This window comes from Mus musculus, chromosome 3 (assembly GCF_000001635.26).
Source record: "Mus musculus strain C57BL/6J chromosome 3, GRCm38.p6 C57BL/6J".
Classification (NCBI taxonomy): Eukaryota; Metazoa; Chordata; class Mammalia; order Rodentia; family Muridae; genus Mus; species Mus musculus.
This window is the reverse complement of record NC_000069.6, coordinates 123,507,084-123,533,031: the sequence shown is the minus strand read 5'-3', so window position 1 is coordinate 123,533,031 and position 25,948 is coordinate 123,507,084. Positions and strand designations below refer to the sequence as shown.

General features: G+C 42.7%; 1 protein-coding gene, 1 long non-coding RNA gene, 1 other non-coding gene and 1 pseudogene across 10 annotated transcripts in view; all 4 read left to right on the top strand.

Annotated features, from left to right (window-relative positions):
* Positions 1 to 6,866, top strand: part of Ndst3 (N-deacetylase/N-sulfotransferase (heparan glucosaminyl) 3) — a 165,009-nt gene extending 158,143 nt beyond the window's left edge. For all 8 annotated transcript variants that reach the window (NR_121616.1, XR_003954428.1, XM_006502370.3 and 5 more), the window contains 2 exons: positions 1,846 to 1,948; positions 4,102 to 6,866. Coding sequence is in view for 6 of the 8 variants with exons in the window: in XM_006502370.3 (XP_006502433.1) it covers positions 1,846 to 1,948; positions 4,102 to 4,221 (223 nt within the window). In the remaining 2 variants the exon portion in view is untranslated. The remainder of the gene's footprint in view (positions 1 to 1,845; positions 1,949 to 4,101) is intronic.
* Gm9369 (predicted pseudogene 9369) lies at positions 22,480 to 23,469 on the top strand (annotated as a pseudogene).
* Positions 24,696 to 25,480, top strand: Snhg8 (small nucleolar RNA host gene 8). The gene has a single exon (NR_028574.1). It is a non-coding gene; the product is annotated as a small nucleolar RNA host gene 8 (long non-coding RNA).
* Snora24 (small nucleolar RNA, H/ACA box 24) lies at positions 24,966 to 25,095 on the top strand. The gene has a single exon (NR_028573.1). It is a non-coding gene; the product is annotated as a small nucleolar RNA, H/ACA box 24 (small nucleolar RNA).
* Positions 25,481 to 25,948: the final 468 nt, after the last annotated feature.

Genomic DNA, 25,948 nt, shown 5'->3' with positions numbered 1-25,948 from the left:
GTTTTAACTGGAATCATATGAATCTATGTAATGTTGGAGCCAGCTGGTTTTAAGTATTTAGTCTTGTCTCTGGATATAGGGGAGCAGCCATTGAGTTAGGCCTTCTGCTTTATTTTAATTTCCATTGCGCAACAAAATTCCATGACCAGAAAACAAGTTGAAGAAGAAAGGGCTTCTTCACCTTATACCACACTTTTGTTCATCACCGAAGGAAGTCACGACAGGAACCTGGACAAAGGAAGTCAGGACAGGGTAGGAACCAGGAGACAGGAGCAGATGCAGAAGCCATGGAGAAATGCTGCTAACTGCCTTGCTTACTTCTCATGGCTTGCCCAGCCTGCTTTCTTATAGAACTGAGGACCACCAGCCCAGGGATGGTACCACCCACAAAAGACTGGACCCTCCCCAACTGATCACTAACTGAGAAAATGCCCTACAGAAGGATATTGTGTAGGCATTTTCTCAACCGAGGCTCCTTCCTCTCTGATGACTCTAACTTGTGTCAAGATGACACCCAAAACCAGCCAGTACACCATCTCTGCTTTTGTATTTTTTTGTTTTTAGTGGTGGAGATCTTTACACCTGGCTTTTGTTAATTTTATTCTTAGGTACTTCAACATTATAATTTAAATGTGCTGATTTAAATTGTATTATAACTTAAAAACAACTTTCATTTAAATTTTCAAAAGTGATCATAGGACGATGTTAAGGTAAAGTCTTGAAAGTAGACTTCTAAGTGGTGTATACTGAGCGCCAAAGGAAATGTCACCCCATGCAACTCCTCCTAGTGGAGAAGCAACCATGGCAGTCAAGTCACTGACTAACAGGGGTGAAGGAATTACCACTACTGTTTCTTCCACAGTGACAGCTTACATCTAAACATGGGAAACATTGCTTTGCTTACAACAATAACTCAAAGAGACCTGTGTGAAATATTGGGCCTTGAGCGTAGAATCAGGAAGCCTGGACTTGAACTCAGCAAAATACTGAGGGAACATACAGGCCACAGAAACTAGGCCTTGACAAACATTTTCTTTATTTCATTGTTCTCTCTCTCTCTCTCTCTCTCTCTCTCTCTGTGTGTGTGTGTGTGTGTGTGTGTGTGTGTGTGTGTGTGAGAGAGAGAGAGAGAGAGAGAGAGAGAGAGAGAGAGACCGAGTCCCACTGTGTAACTCTGCCTGTTCTTGAATTCTCATTGTAGACAAGACTGGCCTTGAACTCATGAAGGTCATCCTGGCTTTGCCTCCTGAGTAATGGGACTAAAGGCATGTGCCACCACACCCAACCCCATTATCTATCTTATATTTAGTGAGCACTCACAAAACAAAGCGCTAAGCTATTCCTTTCTAAAGATCTGTATACCGCAGGCCCAAATGAGAGGAGAAGCGCTGTCTGTCTGTGGATATGTAAATTTAGCATATTGTTATCATTGGTTAATTACGGAAAATAAATCTATTTATAGGCATTTTTGCTTTAGTGCTAACCTCAAACCAAAATTTAAAAAGATCACTAAACAGAACTTCAGTGGATTATAGCTAGAGAATTCAAAATTTAACTCCAAAGTACAAAAGGCTTGTTTGACTTCGGGGGTGGGGGTAGACTGCTGCTAAGAAACAAACTTCTATTAATAGGGAATCTTCTGGAAATTGTTCTATTAAGAACCTGGCAAGCTCACAAATATGACAGATGGGCTGAAAATGAGGAAGTGTATGCCAGAAGACTTAATGTAAGAGGCTATAGGAAAACACATCCCCCATTTCCCTGGCTATGGATTGATGCCTGGTCAGCGTGCCTTATAAACTGCTTGAATACTTTTTGAATTTGGTCCATTTTCTCTGTTTCTAGGTTTGATTCTCATAAAGGCTTCTGGTGTCAGCTGCTGGAAGAAGGGAAAACAAAATGCCTTGGGAAGAGTAAAGGAAGAAAATACCCCCCGATGGACTCTGATGTAAGTGTGGAGCCCAAAAATATAAAACACAGCAATGATAAGCAATAATAATGATGATAATAATAATAATAATAATAATAATAATAATAATAATAAATATCACCTACAACTTCTTAGAAAAGTGACTGAGATCAAAAATCAGCCTTTATACAAGCTAGAAGGCAGTGGGTCCCCTCCTGCTTTCTTATGCACTTCGTGTTACAGAGGTACTTCCTTCACAAGAGTAGAGGGGGTGTTTTGTGGAGCAAGAGCTCCTGGCTGTGGCTACACCATGAAGAAAATAACACCGCTGCCTAACAAGCGTTACTGATCCAGCTGGAGAAGGGAGGGGGAAGAAGGAGAAGGGAGACAGAAACTGGGTTGAGAGACTTACTACATTTTATTATATAAATGTATGAGAGCTGTCAGACAATTAAAAATGGGAAATAATAAGATACAAACTATAGTATTTCAAAGGAAGATAATAGTATTAAAATAATACAAATTATTATAAGTAAATAAATACATACATTCATAAATAAATAAAGGAAATTAAGGGTGAGAAAGAGGGCTAAACAGCTAAAGGCTCCTGCCACCTATGCCATTTATGGTGGAATGGGAGAACCAATAGCCTCGAACTCTTCCCAGACATCCCCCTGTGCCTTGACAGGTGTACACACACACTAAAATAAAGAAAATGCAATAAGATAGCCTCTTAATTAAACTTCAAGTGGTTCTGTGTGTTGATACGTCTAGGTTGGATGTTTTGATTTTTCCATTTACATAATTAATATCTGTGTTCCAAGAATGAAAGGAAGTAGAATTTGTGATTGTCAATCTGAAAAGCAGGTAACATGAAAACTGATAACTACGGAAGAGTGATAGCTGCTGCGCAGAAACTGCTCTGCTGCTAAAAATGTCAGCAAGCCACGATAGGAAATATAGCAACCAGAAATTGACAAAAATACTTTCTGTTTTCAATGTCAAATGATTCTGTGGAACACAGATTAGAGTGTTAGCTGCTAATATAATGTACTAAGCTTTTAACTGCTAGAATGTTCGTGGGACAGGATAATTAACCTATCTCTCAATTGTCGAGCACACAGGCACATAACCTAGTCTGTGAGAAAGGGACACATTCATGGTGTGAGCCAGTATTGTTTATTCTGCTCAGAACAATGACACGGTGAGCTGTCATTCTCACAGTTTGTGTGCCCTGTATTTTTCCTTTATGCTTATTTTGCATATGCTAATGTTTATTCATGGTATATTTAGCATATACTTTGACTATAAGAATCTAACTTGATTATTAAAGTTTTTTTAAGAACTCAGAAATTTAAATATATGGGAATATTTTTCTTACAGTATTTCATACATTCTGTTAACTGACAATCCCAAGGTGGGCAAAATTTCTCAGTAATCTACATTTATTTGACAAAATTTTTATCCTTCAAGGTTTAGAGGACTAATTGTTATGCTGGTCTGATAGACAGGACCTCGGTGAGGTCACAATTAAATTCTGTACAGAAGGCATAGAAAAGGGAGGCACCTGTTGTTTTCATAGAGAAACTACATTGCAAGAAGTCTATTCTGTTGTGAAAACAGTCAGAATACACTAGATGCAGGCGAGAGGTAGTTTCTCCATTGTTTCAGTAAAAATGTAAAATATACTAATTTTTATATCAAATATACTTCTTTATAGAGTTATTAAAACTAAGTATATCACTAAGACACTAAGGTTTATCTTAGCATTTATTTCACTCTGGTCTAACATAGACAAAGCTGAGATACTGTATAAAATTGGTGGTAGTCTAGGTAAACAAGAAAAACATGGCCATAGATGTCAACAAGGTTACTCTCTAAGCATATGCTAAGTTTACTTAAAGGAATAAAATGTCTGACACTGTGTAAATAGTCTCCAAACTGGAGGCTCCGCAGAAGGGTGCAATCACAAACCTGACTGGAGTAGCAATCTTTGCCACACAGTGGTCACCTTTCCTACTTCAGACGCCAGACAAAACAAAGTATTCCAGGGTGTGGCCAACACAGTTCATGTGCTTCACACAAATCTCAAACCATATCTAGTGCACAAGATACCTATTTCAGCAGAGTCAACATGCACGGAATATATTTTAGTAAAATAAAGTATGCATTTCTTCCTCTTTCGCACTCAGAGCAGAGCGTTTCTGTCCAGCTACTACCGCGACCACAACGTGGAGCTCTCGAAGCTGCTGCACAGGCTGGGGCAGCCTCTGCCCTCCTGGCTGAGACAGGAGCTGCAGAAAGTGAGGTAGCATGGAGAAAAGAAGCAGACCTCATCTAGAGCTCACAGACGACACTACCAAAAAGCTGTGGAACACATACCTCTGCATCACAGAAAACGAGCAAGGCTCTTCCATGTGCTGGCATGTGGATGATTGTGGAGGGTCAGGCATAAAATATATATATATCTTTAAGAAGCTTCCAGGCCTATGGCCTTCCTCTTAACCCTTATCTGATTTGTGTGGAACAGCAACCAACATAAATTTTAAAACAAAACAGAAAACAGAAACACTGACGCAGTCCTGTACCATTTCATAGTAATATTTACAATTTTGTATATTTCGGCTACAGTTGTTATTTCTGTAGATTTCTGGACCACTATTTGACTGTAAAAATGTTTTCTGACTCGATTCTGTGAAGTAGCCTATAAACATCACGATGGAGAATTACAAGTGTCGGAAAATGCTGCCAGCATAGGCCATGGCTGTGTGAGAGCAGGGTCGGGGAGCAATCTGTGGACTTTGTCTCCAAACAGGGAAGCAAAGGGGGTGGTTCTCCTTGTACATAGTCCAGCGAGCTCGTGCTGATGTAGCTCTGTATTGTAAACTTGGCAGACAGCAAACAGTAACACATCCTTACATCAAAATACTGAACATTAATGGCAGAGTATTGACTAAATCCTCTGAGAAAGAGAACTGGTGAACTTCTAAAGATACGCCATACAGATACATAAAAATACACTGAGAACTCTTTGCTTTCTGATGTAAGCTGCCGGTCTATTCTGGCCACCTCCAGTTGCACCGAAATGCATGTGGAGCCTGCAGGAAGTATTCTCTCTGAGTCAGAGTGACCTTTAAATTTGCAGAGCAGAGACTGGAGAAATGGCTCCACAGTGGGGGGCACTGACTCTTCTTCTAGAGGACTCAGGTTTAAATCCCAGCACCCACATGGCAGCTCACAACTGCCTGTATCTCCCAAGATCTGACACTCTCACATAGACAAACATACAGGCAAAACACCAATGCACATAAAATAAAGGTTAAAAAATTAATTTAAAGTCCTCATAAATGAGCAGAGCAGCTGCTGAACAAACTTATTAACTGGAAACTAAGGACAGTTCCTTGAGCTGCTTAAAGTACTCAGATTTAAATTATTGCAAAACTGTGTTTTTCCAGGTAATCCCAAAGCAAACTGTGTAATATACAGGCTTGTGGGACAATGGACTCATATACAAATTTTCATCTAATATATAAAACGATGGTTGTGCTTCGAGGTGGAACAAGCAGGTGAAGTACCATGATGGAGGATACCTCGCATATTGCCCACATCTTTGCCCAACAACAGAACATTGCCAACTGTATGAACTACCTACGATAAGAATCACAGGGAGTACAAAGATGAGCATAGCTCAGGAAATATATCTAATTTAAATTAGACACGTGATGAGTGAAGGATTCGAAACAAGAGTACGGGAGATCACACTTTCCTGTGTTAGTATAGACTTAATCTTGTATTGTGATTGACCCATATGTAAACATAAGGAGAATGTTCCTCGCTGTGACTGCACACAATTCTAGAAAGTATTCTATAAGGTGTGTTTAGAGACACAATATGCCACAAAACCAAAGGCCTGAATACGTCTATCTGTCATTTCAGTGCACAAAACGGTACTCTTGCAGCTATTTGCCAGTTTAAAAAACAAAAACAAAAAAGAATGAAGCACCCCCACTCGCGCTGCTTAATTCCTTACATCCTTATTCCCACAATTACCAGTTTCTCTAAAGTTTTTCCATCTTTTATGAACTCAAAGAATACAGTGACTTTTTTTTAAAGCACATACCGGAAAGAGTTGGCTAAACAACCAAATTTTAAGAGCCCTGATTGAGAGGCCAAATCAAAATACAGTGAAAGGACTCTTCCCTCCTAACCGCTGCCACTTTGGCAGTGACACCTGCCATGCCCAGCGGGGAAATCACCCCTCACATCCACGTCCATTAATTTAAGAAAATTGGCTCAAGGGGTCATAAGACCCAGCGCTCCAGCTGTTACAGTCTCACTGGTGACAGTGTGTCAGCTCAGGAAATAAGCTGACATACATCTCCACATTTGAACCTCTGTAGATAAATTGGCTACTGACATCCTTTAATGTAGGGAGACAGTGCCTGTAAAATAAATGGCAAAAAATAGCACTTATAATGAATCAGAAAAAAAAGAGAGAGAAACGGTATTCCGACCTGCTCATTCCCAAGTCCATGTCAGATGCCGTGTAGACCAGCAGCCCTTTCAAAGGGTTTTGACCACTGGGCGTGTCAAAGAGGCAGCTCCCAATTCAGGAGGGCAACCACACATCTCACACTGTGAGCTCCAGCTGGCCATTATGCTACCCTGAAATCGACAGAAGTCCAGGAGAAAAGAATGGGAGAGAACATGATTCCAAACTAGCTTTGTATAGAATTCCCTTTTTCCTGACTTATAATACGGGGCTTCCTCAGGAAGAAATGAAATGGTTATTTCAATGTTTATAGCTATAATATTCTTGTCATTCACATTGAATGAAAACTACTGGGAACATTTTTTTCTCTGGGTTTTTTAAAAGGAAAACAAAAAACCCCTCTATATAATTCTAAAAGTGGCATGATACCTCATATGTATAACAATAAACTGGTAAGAAAATAGAGATGTGAAGCCTGGTGATTTGGGGCAGTGAGGGGGTATTTGTTTTGCTGGGGGTGGGGGGTGGGAATGGGGCAGTGTCACGAGTTCAAAGGCACACCATTATGATTTAAAATGGAGAGATAAGCGAAGAAGAGCTTAGTAGGCAATGAAGAATGCCTGTTCTGGTTTTGCCTGCTATGGTTTAATTTGTCTTCTCACAGGACAAAGCTGCGGCTTCCGGGACTCTTGTGGGCTCTTTACTCTCTGTAGAATTTCAAAAGGTATGAACTAGTTTGGTATACACACACACACACACACACAAGAATCTAGAAAATAATCTCAGCAAAAGAACATAAAATAAAGACAGGAGTTAGACCTGTATCCTCCTCCACAAACTTTCTCTCCAAGACACTAGATTTTTCTCACATCAGAACCCCTCCCCCCAAAAAAAATTATTATTACCTGGAGTACAGCATGCTCTTCTTTCCAAATGTGTTATCCTCCAGGACCAGTCAGTGATGGGTAATGAACACACCATCAGTATTCGTGGTTTAAAATAGCACTAGTAGTGAGTTTCCTGAAGAGCAACGCTGCAGCCTAGAAGCACTTACTTAAGCAAGAACTCATTAATGAAGGAGCACTGTACCAGTGATACCCGTGGCTTGGTTTTTTTAATTTCAGATTATACTCAGTACCTGCAGTATCTTCTGTCAATGGTAGCACACCATAGTTGCCCCCATCTTTGTGTTTGCGCATGAGCACACGTGTGTGTGTGTGTGTGTGTGTGTGTGTGTGTGTGTGTGTATGCACGTGCACATACTTGTGCATGTGTTGTTCCTCTGGAAACCCCTAATGGATATAGTAATGAAAGACATAATTAGAATACGGCAAGAGAAGATATTTTTCATTTTTTGACACTATTTATAATTCTTCCTTCTCTAAGAATCTTTCTAAATAAGTTGTTGACGTGTAGCTGGTTCTGATTTTAGTGACTTAACAATCTTTGTGTTTTTAACTCTTGGCGGTTAATCAACAGACACTCACAGGTTTCTTCATTGCACCTCCAAATCTTCATGTCGCTAACTCAAACAGTCAGTGATCTTTGTAGGAGAAGCTCATACTCTGTGGTTGACAAATCTCAAGAAACTATTTCTGTGCTGGCTTCAGTGTTCAGTGTTTTCACTGACTCTAGACCAAGGCTGGTTCAAGCCTACACAGCCAGTCCATGAACTTGCCCTTTGGCAGTAAGGGCAAAGGAAAGTGTGATCAGTTTTATGTGAAGTTGACTAAACCAAATTAACTATCATTTATGGGTGTGTCTGGGAGGGAGAGGTCTTCCTCCTCTGGCTGTCTATTGCCAGGCTCCCCTACTATATTGCCCCCCCCCCACTCTGGTACTGTAAGCCCAAATAAACTCTTCCTTCTTTTTAGTTTCTTTCAGTCTTCAATTTTATCACAACAGAAAAGAAACTAATATAATATGTAGTTATAGTATGCATATTATATTTATTACATATATGGTATGTATCAGTTCTGTTTCTCTGGAAAGAAATATATATAATATATACAGTGTAACATTAATTCTGTCTCTAGGAAAAAACTCTGCAGAGTATCTCATAAAGTGTAGCACAGTGTATCTAAGAAGAAGAAACAATTCTTGCCAGTACAACCATTGGCTCCTTCCATGTATTCTTTCCAATTTTTGTACATGAGAATTCACTATATATTCAGTATTCCTCATAAGTGGTAGAGTCGCATTCGTGCATTTATTCTTTCATGTAGTAGAGATATGTTTAACGTTTCCTAACACTTTCTTTCACTAATCCTGCAGCTACCCTAACAAATACACAGATTAGTTAGCCACTGAAATTGGAACTGGCCACATGTCACCCGCTTACTTCTTAGAGAAGCAGGAATCATGAGCAATATCAAGAAATAAGAAAAGACATTCACATGCAAAATTCCAGGCAAATATCTTGTTTACTAAGTAAGGATTCTCCAGAGAAATAGTGCAGAGGGTGGGGGGTTGGGGGGGGGAGTTCTCAGAAAGAAACTGCTCCTTCCACTGACCCTCTACAAGGCTGGAGATGATTAAACCTCACTGGTTGTGGAGAAGGTGGGGCGTTGCTGGTCTAGACCCCAAGTAACATTATCCTTGGCTATGTTCAGTCCCCCAATAGGCACTTTTTGTCCACTACTGTGTCTAACCTAACATCCTGTGATGTAACTGGTAAAAAAAAAAAATTTAAAAAAAAAAACTTTTGGAATGTATTAACAAAATTCTAGCTTCCGCCAAGCAAAAGGTTAAGTGTCACTGGATAACATTTGGTGCCTACAGCTGTAACCTATAACCATCACCTACGTAATGCTTCCACCAGTGTCTGAAAGAATGCCTTGATTCCTGACTTTCCTCGTTCCATTACCAGAGTGGAGCATGAAATTTGGAGTAATCTCAGTCTGTGTTCCCAGGCTATGTTCACTCACATGTGGCTTGAGAACAAACTATCTCTTAGCCACTTTTAGGTGAGAGTTATAGGTCGTTTTATGTTTTATTTTGTCACTTGCGTTAATAATACAAAATACATGGATACAGAGATGTATAGAATAGTTTTATTATATGTATGTATTTATTTTTGTAATTTCATGTAAAAAGCTGTATAGAATAGTTTTATTATATGTATGTATTTATTTTTGTAATTTCATGTAAAAAGCTGTAGAAGGAAAGATAAGAAAATGATTCAGTCAGTGAAGCATCCACCATGCAGACATGAGAACCTGAGTTCAGCCTCCCGCACCCACATGAAAGGGAGGGATGGCAATGTCCTTTGTAACGCTGGTGCTGGAGAAGGCAGAGACAGGAGGATCCACAGGACTCACTGGGCAACCAGTCAAGCAGTGGGAGATTCTGTCTCAAAAAATAACACAGAGAGCAATTAAAGAAAACACCCAATATTTATCCTTGGCCACACACACACACACACACACACACCTACATAGACCACACACAAGAGCTCTAAAAAAGCAAAAGTTTTTAGCCTTGAGAGGCAGCTGAGCAATGGTGTACATCTGGGTCTGGTTGAGAGGAGAGCCACCCGAACAGATTGGCTTCTAGCCCAAGCAGCTAGGCAGAGGCAATTCAACCTTCTTCCTCATGGATTGAGCTTTTTCAACTTTCTGTTATCAATGCTAATCTCAGCACTCACCCAGCCACACCCAGAAACAATAGCTAACCAGGGATTTGAACATCCTGTGTCCCAACCAAGCTGACCAATAATATGAGCCATCGTATTTACCAAACAAGACCGCCCAAAGGAAGTAAAGCAGATTTTACAAATAAAACCTCACGATGGCTTAAAGTCCCTAAGATTGTTGGAAAGAATGCATTTCCCAGATTTCATACTGCAGTAGACTAAATTGAGAAGTCAGAGGAATTTTCAAAGCACACCGACTTCAGGATGGGTTTTACATGAAAAGCTCTCAACATTACGTTTCTTGGATAAGAGAGAATACGTTAAGTAAAGGAGGTAGCCGGTGTCTACATCTCTACTGCCAAAAGTCTTCTGTAGCAGTTAATCAGTTAAACTGCTTTAGCTCCCAGTGGGTCCACGTGCATGCACTGCACCTGCCCAAGAGCTCTCTGGATTCCAAATGAAATGCACACACACACACAGACACACACACACCAGCTAATTTTGATATGCCTTGGCTAGCTCAATGACTGGGCACTTCTAAACCTCCCTAGAGCTAGCACTCACTCCCCTCCAGTATTCCTGAATGAACATCTTTTAAAATCTCGATTTCATCTCTGCGACCCCAGACCCGATCAGGGAAGTGGCCCTAGGGATTGTTACATGCCCGCGGGCCTTTAAGTTTCATATTTCTGCTTTCCTGTCTTGGCGATTCTGTCTCTCCTCTCTCTTCCCTGGTCCTTTGCCCATGTAACCTAAAGGCCTCCTTCTTCCGGCCCAGCCCTTGACTGTTCGGTGGCAGTTCTTTGTTACCAATCAAAGCCAGCTGGGGGCAGGGATCCTCAGGTCTGGAAGCACGGCTTTGGGAGCCAAAATAAGACAAAGCATTGGAAGTCCCAACAGCCTTCTACTCAATCAACAACTAAAAGAGCTGACTTTGCTCTTAAGTAAAGTTATGCATGGCTTACACAGTCAGGCAACAGGAGACTTATCCTCATCTTCTTTTTGGTAACAACATTTTGACCCTAAAATTTACTCTTTTTTTTTTGTACAAATATTGCTAGAGATTTTAAAGCAAAAGCTGGACTCCTGTAGTTCCCATAGTCTCAACTCTACTACTCAATGTATCAATTGAAGGGACTGTAGGAATGGTAAGTTGTAGAGATTTCTTCAGGCTGAGCATGCTGGCAAGTGGGACCAACAAAGGTGGGAATCTGTGATGTCCAAGTCCATTTTTAGGGTTGCTGATATGAGGTTTAGGTTTGAACAGAGAAAGAACTGGGATGCAAATAAGATGGAGACAAGAGATATATCTGATCAAGTGCGATCATCACTGATCATTCCCTTCTGCTTCTGCAGCGGAGTTCTGAGTGGCAATGTGTACCAGACATTGAGAACTACGGAGAACTGAGTCTGTGGGTATGAATCCTTCTCAATTGATGGATGTTAAAAGGCTGAGCAACCCACCGTCTTTATCCAAAATACCCAAGGTTGGAAATATAAAGCCCAGACCCTGTCTGCAAAGAGTAGAGGCTCTTGACTATAGTGAGAATAGGCTGTGGGAAAGATTTGTCCCAAACTCTCACATCAAAACTATCCCATTAGATAGGGCTGGAGACATAGCACAGCAGTTAAAAACACTTGCTGTTCCTGCAAAGGACCACGTTCAGGTCCCATCGCCCCCATCAGGGAGCTCACTATTGAAGCTGGAGCCTGGAATTCCTCTGATGTCCATAGGAACCAGCACTCACATGTATACACACAGAGATATACACTCATACATATCCATGCGGATCCATCAAAGCCCTAAGTGAATGTGAATTATTGACAAGGACCAGTGAATGCCAGAGACCTTTGGAGATTTGCAAAGTCTTCCTCCAGGTGCCAAGCCTTCTTCTGGTCCAGATACAAGTGTTTATGACTGATTGTCCAGTGTGTGATAAAAACTGGCAAATGTAGCTTCCTCTACCCCAATGACTAGAACCGGAGGCTTCTCCCCTACAAAGACCTAGCAAGACTAGCTAACCCCTCCCCAGGTTACATAAGAGGCCTGGTTCTGTGTCAGTGCATAGGTGATGCTGTTCCACCAGAGAGCTCAGCATGTGTGTCTGTGTGTCTGTCTTTTCTTTATTCCCTCATTAGCTCAGTCAGGTGTCAAGGACCAAGGCATGTAAGATGTGGCAGATACACATATAATTAATAAATAAGCCACTATTTTCAAAAATAACTGGCTTGACAAACAGCAACTGCGCCAGCTGGCCCCAGTTAATGACAACTCTGCAAAGGACCAAGGATGCCCAGGGACTCCATGATCTTTCATCTCCAATCATTATTTTTTCCCATAGGACCCCTGGATGCAGCCAAGAGTGGGGAACACACCCCTAAGCTTTCAGGTTGACACCGAAAGCTACAAAGTCAGTTTTAATGATGATGATGAAAGGATTTTATGTGCCTGTTACAGGAGATCAGGAAAGCCCCAAGGGCTGGCTTCCAACAGCCACTGGGCAATATCCACCTGATTCAGCTTATGTTCGTCAATGAATGTTCCGTGGCTAGGGAGAGATTGGCTATGAACTATTTTACCATGCAGGTAAAAGCGCCACCTGTACAGACCCTTTATCTGCAGCTGTGAACCCTGAAACCACTGAATTGTCAATTCACATGCATGAACCAGGGCACTCCAGGAAGAGCTAAAACACTGTGCTCTCAAAAGCCATTTAAAACAAGATACGCCAACTTTCCCCTAAGCAAAGCAGGGCTTTTGGAGGCACTTAAGCAAATCCAAACCATGTTCCACACACTTCTAAAAAGCAATTTGATTCAGCCATGCCTGTCTCCTTAAAAATGTTCCTATTCTGCCAGTTTTTTTTTCTTTAAGTCTATTTAAAGGAATATCATTTTGTTCAATACCTACGACCTATTAGTAAAATTGCCCAGGACACTCTCCCACACAGTGCCAAATCCCCTTCACTCTTTTGAATTAGCAGCACAATGAAAATGGCTTACTGTCCTTAATGCAAGATGCCTTTGCATTCTCCTGATGGCCGGTCACAGTTACGTTTTGCCTTCAAATGGGTAGACCCTAAATCAGAAAGCACTCTTCAACACTGCAGGGTATGTTCCTTCATGGATTCAAAAACTCCCCTATAGCCTTTGAAGACATATTGGCTGCACTCTTGAAAATGTTTCCGTTAAATTAGGGAACGATGCTGCAGTCTGTATAGATAACAATGATTTCCGGTCTGGCTTACAAGCTTTGCCTAGGAAACACCATTCAATCCCTTATTCACCTCGTTGAATTTGGGGATAAGATGTTCTATTAGTTACGTTTCTCCTTGCTGTAACAAAATACGCGACAGAACATACGCTACGGAACGAACTTAAGGAATAAAGGATTCATTTGGGCTCGAGGTACAGCCTCTTGGGCTGGGGAAGAGTAAGGCAGCAAGAGGAGGAAGGAGCTGGTCACGTGGTACAGACGGACAGGAAGCAGAGAAATGAAAGCTGGAACTCGCTCGCTTTCAGTCTGAGATCTGGGCCCATGGACATCATCAAAGGACAGGCCTCCTTCCTCAGTCAAACCAGCCTAGAGACTCCTTCATAAGTGTATCCAGGGGTTTGTCTCTAGAGTCGATTGAGAGCCTGTGAGGTTGACAATCGGCGTTAACTGTGATGGTGCCCTGCTCTAAACTGCACGTCTTCAAAGAGCAAGCCATTCACTTAGCTTTCCAATTACAGCAAGATCACCACTGCCCCGCGGTGACAGGAAAATGGCTCTTGCCAGTGTTCAGATTCTAGGGCCTAAGGAACGGTGAGGGTCCCTGGGGACGGCACATGACCGTAGCATAAAGGGACACTCAGGGACGTACAGCTAAGCCTTGATGTGAGGCTTTGGTTGAGGCGGATCTTGACCTTTTAACTTCATGTACAGAATGTCAAGCTGCTTTGAGACTGTTTAAGGACCTTCTAACAGATGCCTCTATGTGTGGACTGCTTAACTTAACAAAAGCCTTCAATGAGGTGATAAGGAATCGGACTGGAGGTTCTTATTCCGTTGTCGTATTAAGTTCCACGGCCTTTAAATAAAATAATTCATAATAAAGTCATCAAAATAAAGTGTAAAACCAAAGAAGCATGCCTGCCTTCCCAGCAATGCTATTTACCATATATTCCTTAACATCACAAAAGTCTGCCTGTTTCACTCTATAAATGAAAAAGGGGGCTTAAGATTCATATTACGTGTGTGTGTGTGTGTGTGTGTGTGTGTGTGTGTGTGTTTATGTGTAGGTGTGAGTATGCACACTTGTGTGCTCAGAAAACCCTGCTGAGGGCCTTGCATCCCTTGGAGACAGTTACGGACATTTGCAGGATGCTTGGTTGTTATGTGCTATTGGACTTTGCACTCCGGGGCCTCATGAGCAACAAGCTCTCTCTTAACTGCTGAGCCATCTCTCCATCCTCAAATGATTCCAAGGACCGCCTGGGTTTGTGAACATGAGAGTCTTCAGCAAGAAGTAGCTGCACTCTACTATGACATCCACAAGGCACAATAGGTAGCCATTATGGATGTGCAAGTCCTTTCTTCCCATTCAATCTGCTTTCTTATACAGCTCTGTTTCGTTTAGTACCTAAAAAGAATTAGGTACTTTTTGAAAATTCTTACTCATTTTTATCAAATTTGAGTTCTGAACTTCGGGAACTTTCTGATTTTTACTCTGTACTACTTGTTGACATAAACTCGCATACAGATAAAAGAGAGTTTTCAACTAGAGAAATACACAAATGCCTGTGTTGTCTCCAACGCTAGGTCTGAGTCTACTTGGATTTCTGTAAATTTTCTGAGACAAAAACCTACTAAAACTCATATAATTGAAGAGCATCCAAAGTCTTTCTCTTACTTGAGTAAAGAGGAATATTAAGATTCTCTGGAATGTAGCTCAGCTGGTACAGTGCTTGCCTAGTGTGTATGAAGCCTTTGGTTTGATGTCCAGCATGATATGGTCAGCAGAAAGACACACGGCTGTTAGTGTCTGTTATCCCAATACTTGGGACAGAGCGGAGAAAGAACGGAAGTCCAAAGTTCAAGTCAGCCTCAGTTACTTGGCAAGCTCAAGCTACCCTGGGATACAGGAGACCACATCTTTTTTTTTTCCATTTTTTATTAGGTATTTAGCTCATTTACATTTCCAATGCTATACCAAAAGTCCCCCATACCCACCCACCCCCAATCCCCTACCCACCCACTCCCCCTTTTTGGCCCTGGCGTTCCCCTGTACCGGGGCATATAAAGTTTGCTTGTCCAATGGGCCTCTCTTTCCAGTGATGGCCGACTAGGCCATCTTTTGATACATATGCAGCTAGAGTCAAGAGCTCCGGGGTACTGGTTAGTTCATAATGTTGTTCCACCTATAGGGTTGCAGATCCCTTTAGCTCCTTGGGTACTTTCTCTAGCTCCTCCATTGGGGTTCCTGTGTTCCATCCAATAGCTGACTGTGAGCATCCACTTCTGTGTTTGCTAGGCCCCGGCATAGAGGAGACCACATCTTAATAGAGAGAGAGAGAGAGGGAGAGAGAGAGAGAGAGAGAGAGAGAGAGAGAGAGAGAGAGATTGATTCCATTTAAGAAATGAAACAGAATTAATCAGTAAAATCACTATAATCCTTGGTTTCTGACCAAAAAGAAAGGAAATGAAATCTAATTTTCTAATTCAACACAGTGATCATCTGTTCTAATTATAAATATTGGGCAATAGGAAACAGGGCCAAGGTTGGCCATTTCTGTGGAATTACTTCCATTATAAAATCCGGGAGGCATTCCCCTAGTGGATGAGGACAATCTTGGCAGAGATACAGCCAAGAATTGGCCAAAGTCGAGCACTGTCAGTAGTGCTGCAACATAAGGTCCTTCTTTCCTTATGCAGGCCATATGCAGGTGTCTATCGTTTCCCATCTTGGCTTTCCCATTTGAACAAGAAGCATTGAATTGAGCATGCAACATAGAAACAGAGCTGGCATGGTAAGATGAATAGGCTGCCTCTTCGCCCTCTGGTGGACCAAGCAGAAACATCACGTCAGTAGTTGTCCATTTATATATACTTCCCATTAACAATGAATTACCAATAATTCAGACAGCATCAGATGAGTTAAAACTGCTACTTACTTATCAACTTAATATGTATGATGGCTATTCTTGTTTATCAACCTGACTACATCTGGAATTAACTTAAAGACTAAGAAATTGTTTTCTTAATTAAATGAAGTGGGAAGACACATTTCTAGTCCAAATCTTTGAGGCAGGAAGATATATCTTTAATCCAGGTCTTTTGAGGTGGGAAAGATCCACCTTTAATCTAGGGCCACACCTTCTGTTGACAGTTTATATGAAAGACATAAGGGAAGCTTGCTCTCTCTTGCTCTGCTTGCTCTATCTCCCTAGTAAAGCCATTCTTTCACCAGCACTAGAGCCTACCTTGGGATGTTGGCATGTACTGCAAACCAGCTGACACACCCACCCAGACTCATGTACCAAACAACTACTGGATTCTTGGACCTTCCATTGGTAGACAGCCATTGTTTGGCTAGCTGGACCACAGCGTGTAAACCATTCCAATACACAATGCTTAGGAGTGCTTGCTGCTCTCACAGGGGGCCTGGGTTAGGTCCCAGCATTCTTTTCAGGCAGTTCACAACTACCTGTAACTCTACCTCCACGGAATCCGAAGCTCCCTTCTGACCTCTACACTCATATACACAAACCCACATGCAAACACACACATACACACAATTAAAAATAAAATAGAATCTTACAGAAGAAAGGCCTGTAGTGTTTAGTTTTAGTTGTTTTAGTTTTAGTTTTAGTTTTAGTTGTTTCAGTTTTAGTTTTAGTTTTAGTTTTAGTTTTAGTTTTAGTTTTAGTTTTAGTTTTAGTTTTAGTTTTAGTTTTAGTTTTAGTTTTAGGCTATGCTGTGAAGTTGTTGCTTTATAATAAAATCAAATTTCCAAAACTCATCATTTTCTAAACTCACTCATTATTATATAAAACAAAGTTCATGGGGCAGGCTGGCAGAGCCATTAAGAATGCTGGCACTTTCATGTCATTATTCACAATAAATTACATCAATAAAATCACGGTCAATAATAAATCAATGTATTCATTTTCTAGGGTTTACATGCAACTAAATAATAGGATAACATCGCCACCTAGTGGCTCTCTAAAATTGACACGTAAATATCAATCCATCTCACTGTTCTACACAGCTATAATCCTTAAGGACAGACAGTGGCTCAAAGATTTGGGGAATGGGCTAACAGAGTAAATGTCTCAGGAAGCATCTATAATGTATATTGTGACAAGCAACTAAAGCAACAAGTAACAACTAAATTGCCAAATGATTTTATGAAAGCATTAAGTAGTTTACAATCCCCCAAAACAAGAACTTCCCTTTAATAAGCTATATTAAAGGTTACCTAAATAATAATTTTGCATACACAAATGTAGTCAAACAGAAAAAACATAGTTTTTTTTAAAGCCTCACAAGTCATCTGGAAATGACAGAAGAAAAAAAACAAGCTTTTGAGATGTTAAATGTTTAATAGCGCACATGTATAGCCCAGATATGTATGCAAAATTATACGAGCAAGTTCATTATTAAAGTGGTACAGTTGATTTCTTCTCGGTCCATTTGGACAATTCTAGCTATTATGGAGAGACCATAACAGGTGCAGTTGATGTTGTTGATGTCTTAGTGAAGATGGTAGCTGTTTCCTGATACCAAATGTTTACCCGGGAACCCCAGGTCCCACATTCTTCTAACGCAGTCACCTCCAGTTTGGTTGATGCTTCCATCTCTCTCCATCCCTTCCTGACTGCCGTAAATTCCGAAAGAAATCCATATGGTGCTTACCTTGCACAAGTCCCTCCTCTCACTCACGGTCTTCCTAGCTCCACCCCTTCTTAGCTCCACCCACCAGCTGCACACATGAACACAATCAGGCTAGACTTGAATTTAAATTTGTTCCAAGAATTCAGATAAACTCCCACTAAATCCAAGACTCCTGCTACATTTCTAAATCTGTTGACATTATCTTCTAATTATATTCTGTCCTTCCCCTTCAAATTTCCAAGTCTCCTTTATCAAACTGGAATACATTCCTTTGTATTTTCCTGGAGGGGAAATCAACTGATAGAAAAGTACATTCAGTTTGCACCATCACTTCTAACAGCCAAGTGCCACCTGCTCCCCCTGTGTTTCTGTAGAGTTCTAAGCTGTTACCTTAGGATAGCGCCTCTCAACCTTCCTAAGCGGCGACCCTTTAATACAGTTCCTCATGGTGTGGTGACGCCCCCAAAATAAAATTATTTTTGTTGCTGCTTCATAACTGTAATTTTGTGACTGTTATGAATCATGAATAATGTAAATACCTGATATCCAGGATTTCTGCTGTCCCACCCCTATCAGGTAGAGAACACTGCTTGAGGCTAACCCCAGCCTTTGTGCGCTAGCCCCAGCTCACCCACACTTTCCAGCACGGTCAGCTTTCCATCTCCACTGTAGTCCCAGGTACCCAGCCTTCATTGCTCTCAGATTTCATGCGCTTGATCTCAGCTGCGTCTCCAGGTATAGCCCCATTTCTCTTCTATATATTATATACTATATACTATATAGAGTATATAGCGTACCTTCTCCGGATTTTCCAAGTTATTGTCCCTGCAGCTGTTCTTTAAAAGACCCCAAATACCCTGTGTATGACTAACTCAAATGGTCACTTCTCAGCCGTCATATTTCATGTACCATTAACACTGGTTTGCCCTCTTTGAAAACTTTCCTTTTTCAGGATCCAACATTTCATTGACTTTTCTCCCCACTCAAGTCTAGTCTCAATCCCCTCTTAAAGTCCCTCCCTGTAAACTGCGCTTAGAGGACTGTGAGACATGCTCAGTACTTACCCCACTCTGTTTATATTTCCTTATTGGTTTCTTCGGCCCAGTCCCCTCCCCAGAACATCATACACATTTGGACTCCATAACACTTGCACGGAGTTAAGATTCTCTTTCCTCTGCCACTCCCTACACTGGCTATTGCTCTCTATTTTTATAATAGTCTTTCTAACTGGCTTTAAACCGAATTCTTCATCATTGGTGACACTAAGCACTTTCCTGTGCACTTATTGCCTTGGTATTAAGGCTAAGAAGTGTCTACCCAGGCAAGGAGTTGTTTGCAGAACCAATATTTGCAGGAATCTATGGGGGGGGGGCTTTCTAAACTGGAATTAATGGAATTAAGAGAGTGTGAGTGAGGGGGGTGTATTTGTGTGTGTTATAGACTAAGAACTCTCATCTGTCTTCTGCACTTTAAAATAGCAATAATATTCTGTGCAATAGGATCCCATTATAAGATCACAATGATGGAATGCTTAGGTTCAATCTTAATTTCAGTAGTGTTCATTCATATGAAATCAAGCTTCAGGCTATTTTCTGATTATGGTCCCTCCTGTGGAAGTCAGCCTTCATTTAAGAGACGGATAACTGAATCTAATTATGGTTTTCTGAAAATTACCAGTCTCCCCCACTAAAACTGAAAGGGGAAAGACGCATCTGACATGGAAGGAGCAAAGCTGAAAGACGGGTATTCTACGGTGAAATCATCTCAGTGCCGGGCAGCAATAGTGCAATCAGCTCAAAGCAGAGCAGCAATAGTGCCTGGCACACTCACTCAGGGCAGAGCAGCAATAGTGCCCAGCACACTCGCTCAGGGCAGAGCAGCAATAATGCTCAGCACACTTGCTCAGTGCAGAACAGCAATAATGCCCGGCACACTCGCTCAGTACACGGGCTTCTCTATTTTACCCCCCTCCCCCGTAAATGAAAAAAAAAAAAAAAGAAAGAAAGAAAAAACTCCACAACTTCAATCACAAGCAATTTCCAAGTCTTCTCCTCCCACAGTCTCTTAAGTGCATTCTAAGACTCCAAGCCTTGGCCTGGTGGTGATGAAATTCACTGGCTTTAAGCGCAAATCTCCACTGATTAGAAGTGACATCTCTGCCTCAAATTCAGAGTAGAGTCACTAAAATAGCGCTTGTCTTAAAAGCAACATGATAGGCCATAAAATGATGACTGCTTTTGTGTTCAATTCTGAAGTTTCAGACTTACAGAAAAAAAAATTTTGCAAAAATGTCAGAGTGCCCGATTTTCTCTAATTGCTAACCTAACGGAATTAGATAAGCATGGATTTCATCTGATTGTTTTTTCCTCGTGGTCAGAACATGATGTGGACTTTGAGGCGCAGGGCAGAGAGAGAAACATCTTATTTTCACCCTACTGTATCAGCGTGTTCACCGTGATCATGACCTATCTTTATTCTCCTTTGATTTTTGTTTTCACGTGACGCTTATCCTCGCATTGTTATTACCCAGAACGGGCAGTGTCTGTTACTTTCCGGCACCGTTTATACAGTCTCCTCTGTCCTGCTTATTTGGGTGAACCTGACACAAACATGGGCATCCAAGCAGAGGGAACCTTGAGATAATGCCTCCGTTGCTTTGGCCTGTTGGCTTGGCTGTGGGGCATTTTCTTGGTTAGCCATTGATATGGGAGGGTTCGGTGTGAGCAGCGCCACACCTGGGCAGGTTAGCCCTGGGCTGTATAAGAAGGCAGGCTAAGTAAGCCAAGAGCAAGCCAATAAGCAGCACGCCTCCATGGTCTCTGCTTCAGTTCCTGCCTCCATGGTCTCTGCTTCAGTTCCTGCCTCCATGGTCTCTGCCTCAGTTCCTGCCTCCATGGTCTCTGCTTCAGTTCCTGCCTCCAGGTTCCTGCTTGGAGTGACTGCCTTAGCTTCCCTCAATGCGGAACTATGATGTGGAAGTGGAAGCCAAAGCCCCTCTCCAAGATGCACTTGATGATGTTGTATCACAGCAGCAGAAACCATACTAGGATGTCCTTTCTTTCTTTTCTTTTCTTTTTTTTTTTTTTGCATGCGATGCCACCACCACACCAGAAGAGGGCGTCAGATCTCATTACGGATGGTTGTGAGCCACCATGTGGTTGCTGGGATTTAAACTCAGGACCTCTGGAAGTGCAGGCAGTTTTCTTAACCACTGAGCCATCTCCCCAGCCCAGGATATCCTTTCTTTACCCTGCACCTTGAAATCAAGTCATGAAACAACCCAATATGAAACTGGTGCTGCAATCCAGGAGAGGGATGAGACTCCACCTTCTGGAGAAAATTACTTTTGCTGTTGTTTCCTTGTGGTGCTGGAGATTGTACACAGAGCCTTGTGATTACCAAACAAACACTCATCACTAAGCTACATTTCCAGCCCCCTATCCCAAAGGTTTTAAACTAAAAAAATAAATAAAAATAGTGGTTTTGAAGTAGGGTCTCATGTACCCTAAATTGTCCATTAACTTAATAGGTAGTCAAACAAAACTCCAACCCGAAAGCCACTAGTTGCTGGGGTTACAGGCCCGTGCCACCGTGCCCACTGTATGCCTTGCTGGGGTTACAGGCACGTGCCACCGTGCCCACTGTATGCCTTGCTGGGGTTACAGGCGCGTGCCACCGTGCCCACTGTATGCCTTGCTGGGGTTACAGGCGCGTGCCATCATGTGCCACCGTGCCCACTGTATGCCTTGCTGGGGTTACAGGCCCGTACCACCGTGCCCACTGTATGCCTTGCTGGGGTTACAGGCCCGTGCCACCGTGCCCACTGTATGCCTTGCTGGGGTTACAGGCCCGTACCACCGTGCCCACTGTATGCCTTGCTGGGGTTACAGGCCCGTGCCACCGTGCCCACTGTATGCCTTGCTGGGGTTACAGGCCCGTACCACCGTGCCCACTGTATGCCTTGCTGGGGTTACAGGCCCGTGCCACCGTGCCCACTGTATGCCTTGCTGGGCGCTGGTCCCAGGGCTTCGTGCTGCTAGGTAAGCACTCAGAAATGAAGTAACATCTCAAACCCTAAAAACAAATCTTTTTTCCGTTTCAGAAATACGTACTGTGCTCTTCAAAGCACTTTGCCATGACCACAAGTGCTCACTGGAGTCTTCCCTCCAAGCACTTCCCCAGGAGAAAATGCAAACATCAAAATCACTTGTACGGATGAAGGTTTTCATAACAACACTTGACCAAAACGCTGAAAGCTGAAAAGAACTTCCACAGATGATAAGAGATGTGGTGAGGGGAGAGCAACAAGGACAGAAAAGAACACAAACAGAAGGACATGCCAAAGGCAGGTTTTAAAAGTTCCATTTCAGACAAAACAAGTTTGGCCAAAAGACAGGAATATACAAGGACATAAACTATCACTATTCCATTCCAGCTACCTAGCCCAATGGTTAACGTCTGGTTCATTAAAAATGTTCAGTAAGACATGATGTGCTGCCAAAACTTATGTTGAAATCGTAGCCCCTACTCTCTGAACATGGTAGTATTTGGAATGAGGTTACTAGACCGTGCTGTTGGTGGCCTACAAGAACGTGGTTGAGGGCCGCAGGTCTGCCTGGATGGTCATCTCGAGCATTGAGAAGAAGACCGACACCTCCAACAAGAAGTTGCAGCTGACCAAGGACTGTCAGGAGAAAGTGGAGTTGGAACTGAGGTCCATCTGCATCACGGTTCTGGAATTGTTGGGTAAGTATTTAATAGCCAATGCAATTAATCCAGAGAGTAAGGTCTTCTATCTGAAAATGAATGGAGATTATTTCCAGGATCTTGCTGAAGTAGCTTGTGGCGATGATGGAAAACAAATGATAGAAAATTCCCAAAGAGCCTACCAAGAGGCATTTGATATAAGCAAGAAAGAGATGCAACCTACACATCCAATCCGCCTGGGGCTGGCTCTTAACCTTCCTGTATTTTACTCTGTGATCCTTAATAATCCAGAGCTTGCCTACACACTGGCTAAAACGGCTTTTGATGAGGCTATCACAGAGCTTGGTACACTGAACAAAGACTCCTACAAAGACAGCACCCTTATCATGCAGTTGCTTAGAGACAACTTAACATTATGGACATCAGACAGTGCAGAAGAATGTGATGCAGCAGAGGGGGCCGAAAACTAAAGGCATCCAGGGCACCAACCCCCTTCCCCTCAAGAAGACCTTTTTACATCTCCATTCCTTATTCCACTTGGATTTCCTCTAGCAAGAAAGCCCATTCGTGTGTATGGGATCAACTGTTTATATAGTCTTTTCACACTGCAGCTTTGGGGAAACTCCATCCCTTGGTTTGTGTTGTCTCCTCCTTCCTGGTGTGCAGTTACTGCTGTAGAAAAGTATCAATAGCTTCATTTCATGTAAACACGAGTAACTTCCAGACACGTGAGTAGAGGACTGACAGCACACTTGGTATTTAAGTAATCTGAACCGGTTCTACAAGCGACTGTGTTTTGTATTACTGCGAAGATATGGAAAATGTAGTGCATTGCAATTTAAAGTAATGTTAGTACTTTTCCATGCAAATTTGTGTACATGTGAGAGGGTATCCATTTGGTTCAGTGATTGTTCTTTAGAGAGTTGTTTGCTAATCATTGACTGTAGTCCCCAAAAAAGCCTTATGAAAATGTTATGCCCTGTGTAACAGCAGAGTAACATAAAAACAAAACTACATTTTGTAAAATAAAAAACCTGACAGGTGCAGACAGGCACAAAAGAAAAACCCACGGAAAGATGCAGGCTACCATCTACTGGCCAGAGAAGGAAGGCCCTTAATCTCGGACTTCTCAGCTCAGGACTAATACAGACCATTCTTAAGGACACCCTCAGAAGACCATCCAGAATGTAAATGAAATGTTTGGGCAACGCGCCGCGGTTACTTGAGCCTTATGATGAACTAGTTCTTTCAATTCAGTAGTGATTATTTTAAGTAAAATGAGATAGTGGGTGAGCGAGCTGAGGTTCACGAACCCCTCTAGGTCCTTCAAATGCGAGTATTGTCTCCAATGAATTCGTTCCTACTGACTCCTGCACGGTGTTGCCCTAACCGCACCCTTCCCAGCCTGTAATGATCACAGCTTTCTAACTAACATTCTCCATGACGACAACTGTCATCTCCATACTCCATCACTAAAGGCCCTCTATTCTGTCTCATAGCGGGCTGCACGCGGGAGTGAGATATGCCTTCCTCCCGGAAAAGCCGAGGGCCGGGCGGGTCTGCTCGCACTGCCCAGGCTTCCCGTTCTCCCGGTTCGAGAAACCTTCCGGCGCGCTGTGTCGGGCAAAAGTGAGATCAGATCAAAAGGGCAAGCGGAAGGGCGCAAGCGGAACCATCAACCCCGATGGGGGCAGAGGAGCCGCCAACAGCTCTCGGGGACAAAGGGCCGGCGCCATAGGAAGTGATGCCGGGGGAGGCGGCAACGAAGGGACCTTAGACTTTGGGTCCCAGAGAAGAACGCAGCCAAGAAGAGAAAACGCGCGCACCGCCAGAGCTTCAGCCACGAGACTTCTGACACCGCGAGAACTGTGGTTTCAGCTCGGCTTTTCCCCGCCCACCTCCACAGCCCGCCCATTCCTGTGACGCACGCATCGAATCCGGGCCGCCTGTACACCAATCAAAGTGACGAGGCGCGGGAGAGCTCGGAATGGGCGGGAAAGCCCCGCCCCTCGCGCGCAGGCTCTTGGGAGAGCGTCACCCGGGCTATAAAAGCGTGCGCGCACCGTTCAGAAGTCTCTTTGGCTGCGATCCGCCTACGAGTATGTAGTTGTATGGTGGGGATGATATCTTGGGCCTTATTTGTGAGTGGCCGAGATGCGGGAGACACAAGGTGGCTATGGTGCTGGCCGAAAGCCATCAACTCTGCAAGAGCGCCGTGAAGGTTAGCGCGACGACCACCATGTAAAGCCGATACGGTGTTGGGCGGCGTGACGCAAGTTCGCCACCGCTGGGTCGGATGGTGAGTGACACCTCTGGGGTTACACTAGATTTTTGGGCTGTGAAACTCCATGTATCTTTGGGACCTGCCGCCTGTGGCAGTCTCCCTTCCTAGCCATGGAAGAGCATGTTCTTGTTATTGGCAAAGCTGTCACCATTTCATTGGTACCAGATTCTGACTTGAGCAAGTGACATTCTAAGATTGTAAGAGTCTACACGACGCTAGAAAAATGGACTTCAGTTTTCTAAACTAGTATTGAAATATTTCTAGGAAACGCCGGGACCCGTTGCTGTTGAACAGTGGAGGAAGTGTTAAGGTAAGATTCATTTTTGTGGTGTTTTCGCGGTTCTGGGTAGTGAGTGGGCCTTTACTGTTAGGGTGAAGTTTGCTCTTGTGCTGACATTAACATAAGTAAACAGCCCGTAGTATAGTCACGGATATTCTGTAATGGGCCTTTTTTTTTTTCTTGCAGGTACTGTAGTGGTTGAGATCGTCTCTGGTCAACTTACAGGGAATCTTCGCTTTTAATTTTTGAAAATTGAATATTTTATATTAAATAAAAGATGTTTGGTGTGTAATAAGACTGTGTCCTGTTTCTGGAGGTTGTGTGAATTAAGAGTTAACGATACAGGAGACATTTGCGCAGGAAATAACTGGGTTAACTAGGCTTCCAAAGAAGATAGGTTTGATTGTTACAAAGGTGCAAGATAAATGTTGGCTTGGAACATGAGTGATTAATAAGCCACAGACGGTTGCCCTTAATGAAAAGTATCTTTTGCTTGCTGCTCTCCAAGCCTTCTAGTGTGTGCCATTCAACTTCAAATCTCCAGAAGCCAAGTATGTAACACCAGCTAGGGGGTGTGTTGTGACAGGTGCTGAGGGGATACTTGTGACCTTAGAGGCTTTTGTGTCTGGGATTTGAGGTACTGAGACTCACACTCAAGAGTATGATAGGCCTTATTTAGGGAAGCTTAGGAACCAGGGGGTGATTCCTCTGCACAGAGATTATTGGGATCCAAATTCCCACCAGATGTCTCTGGGCCTTCATT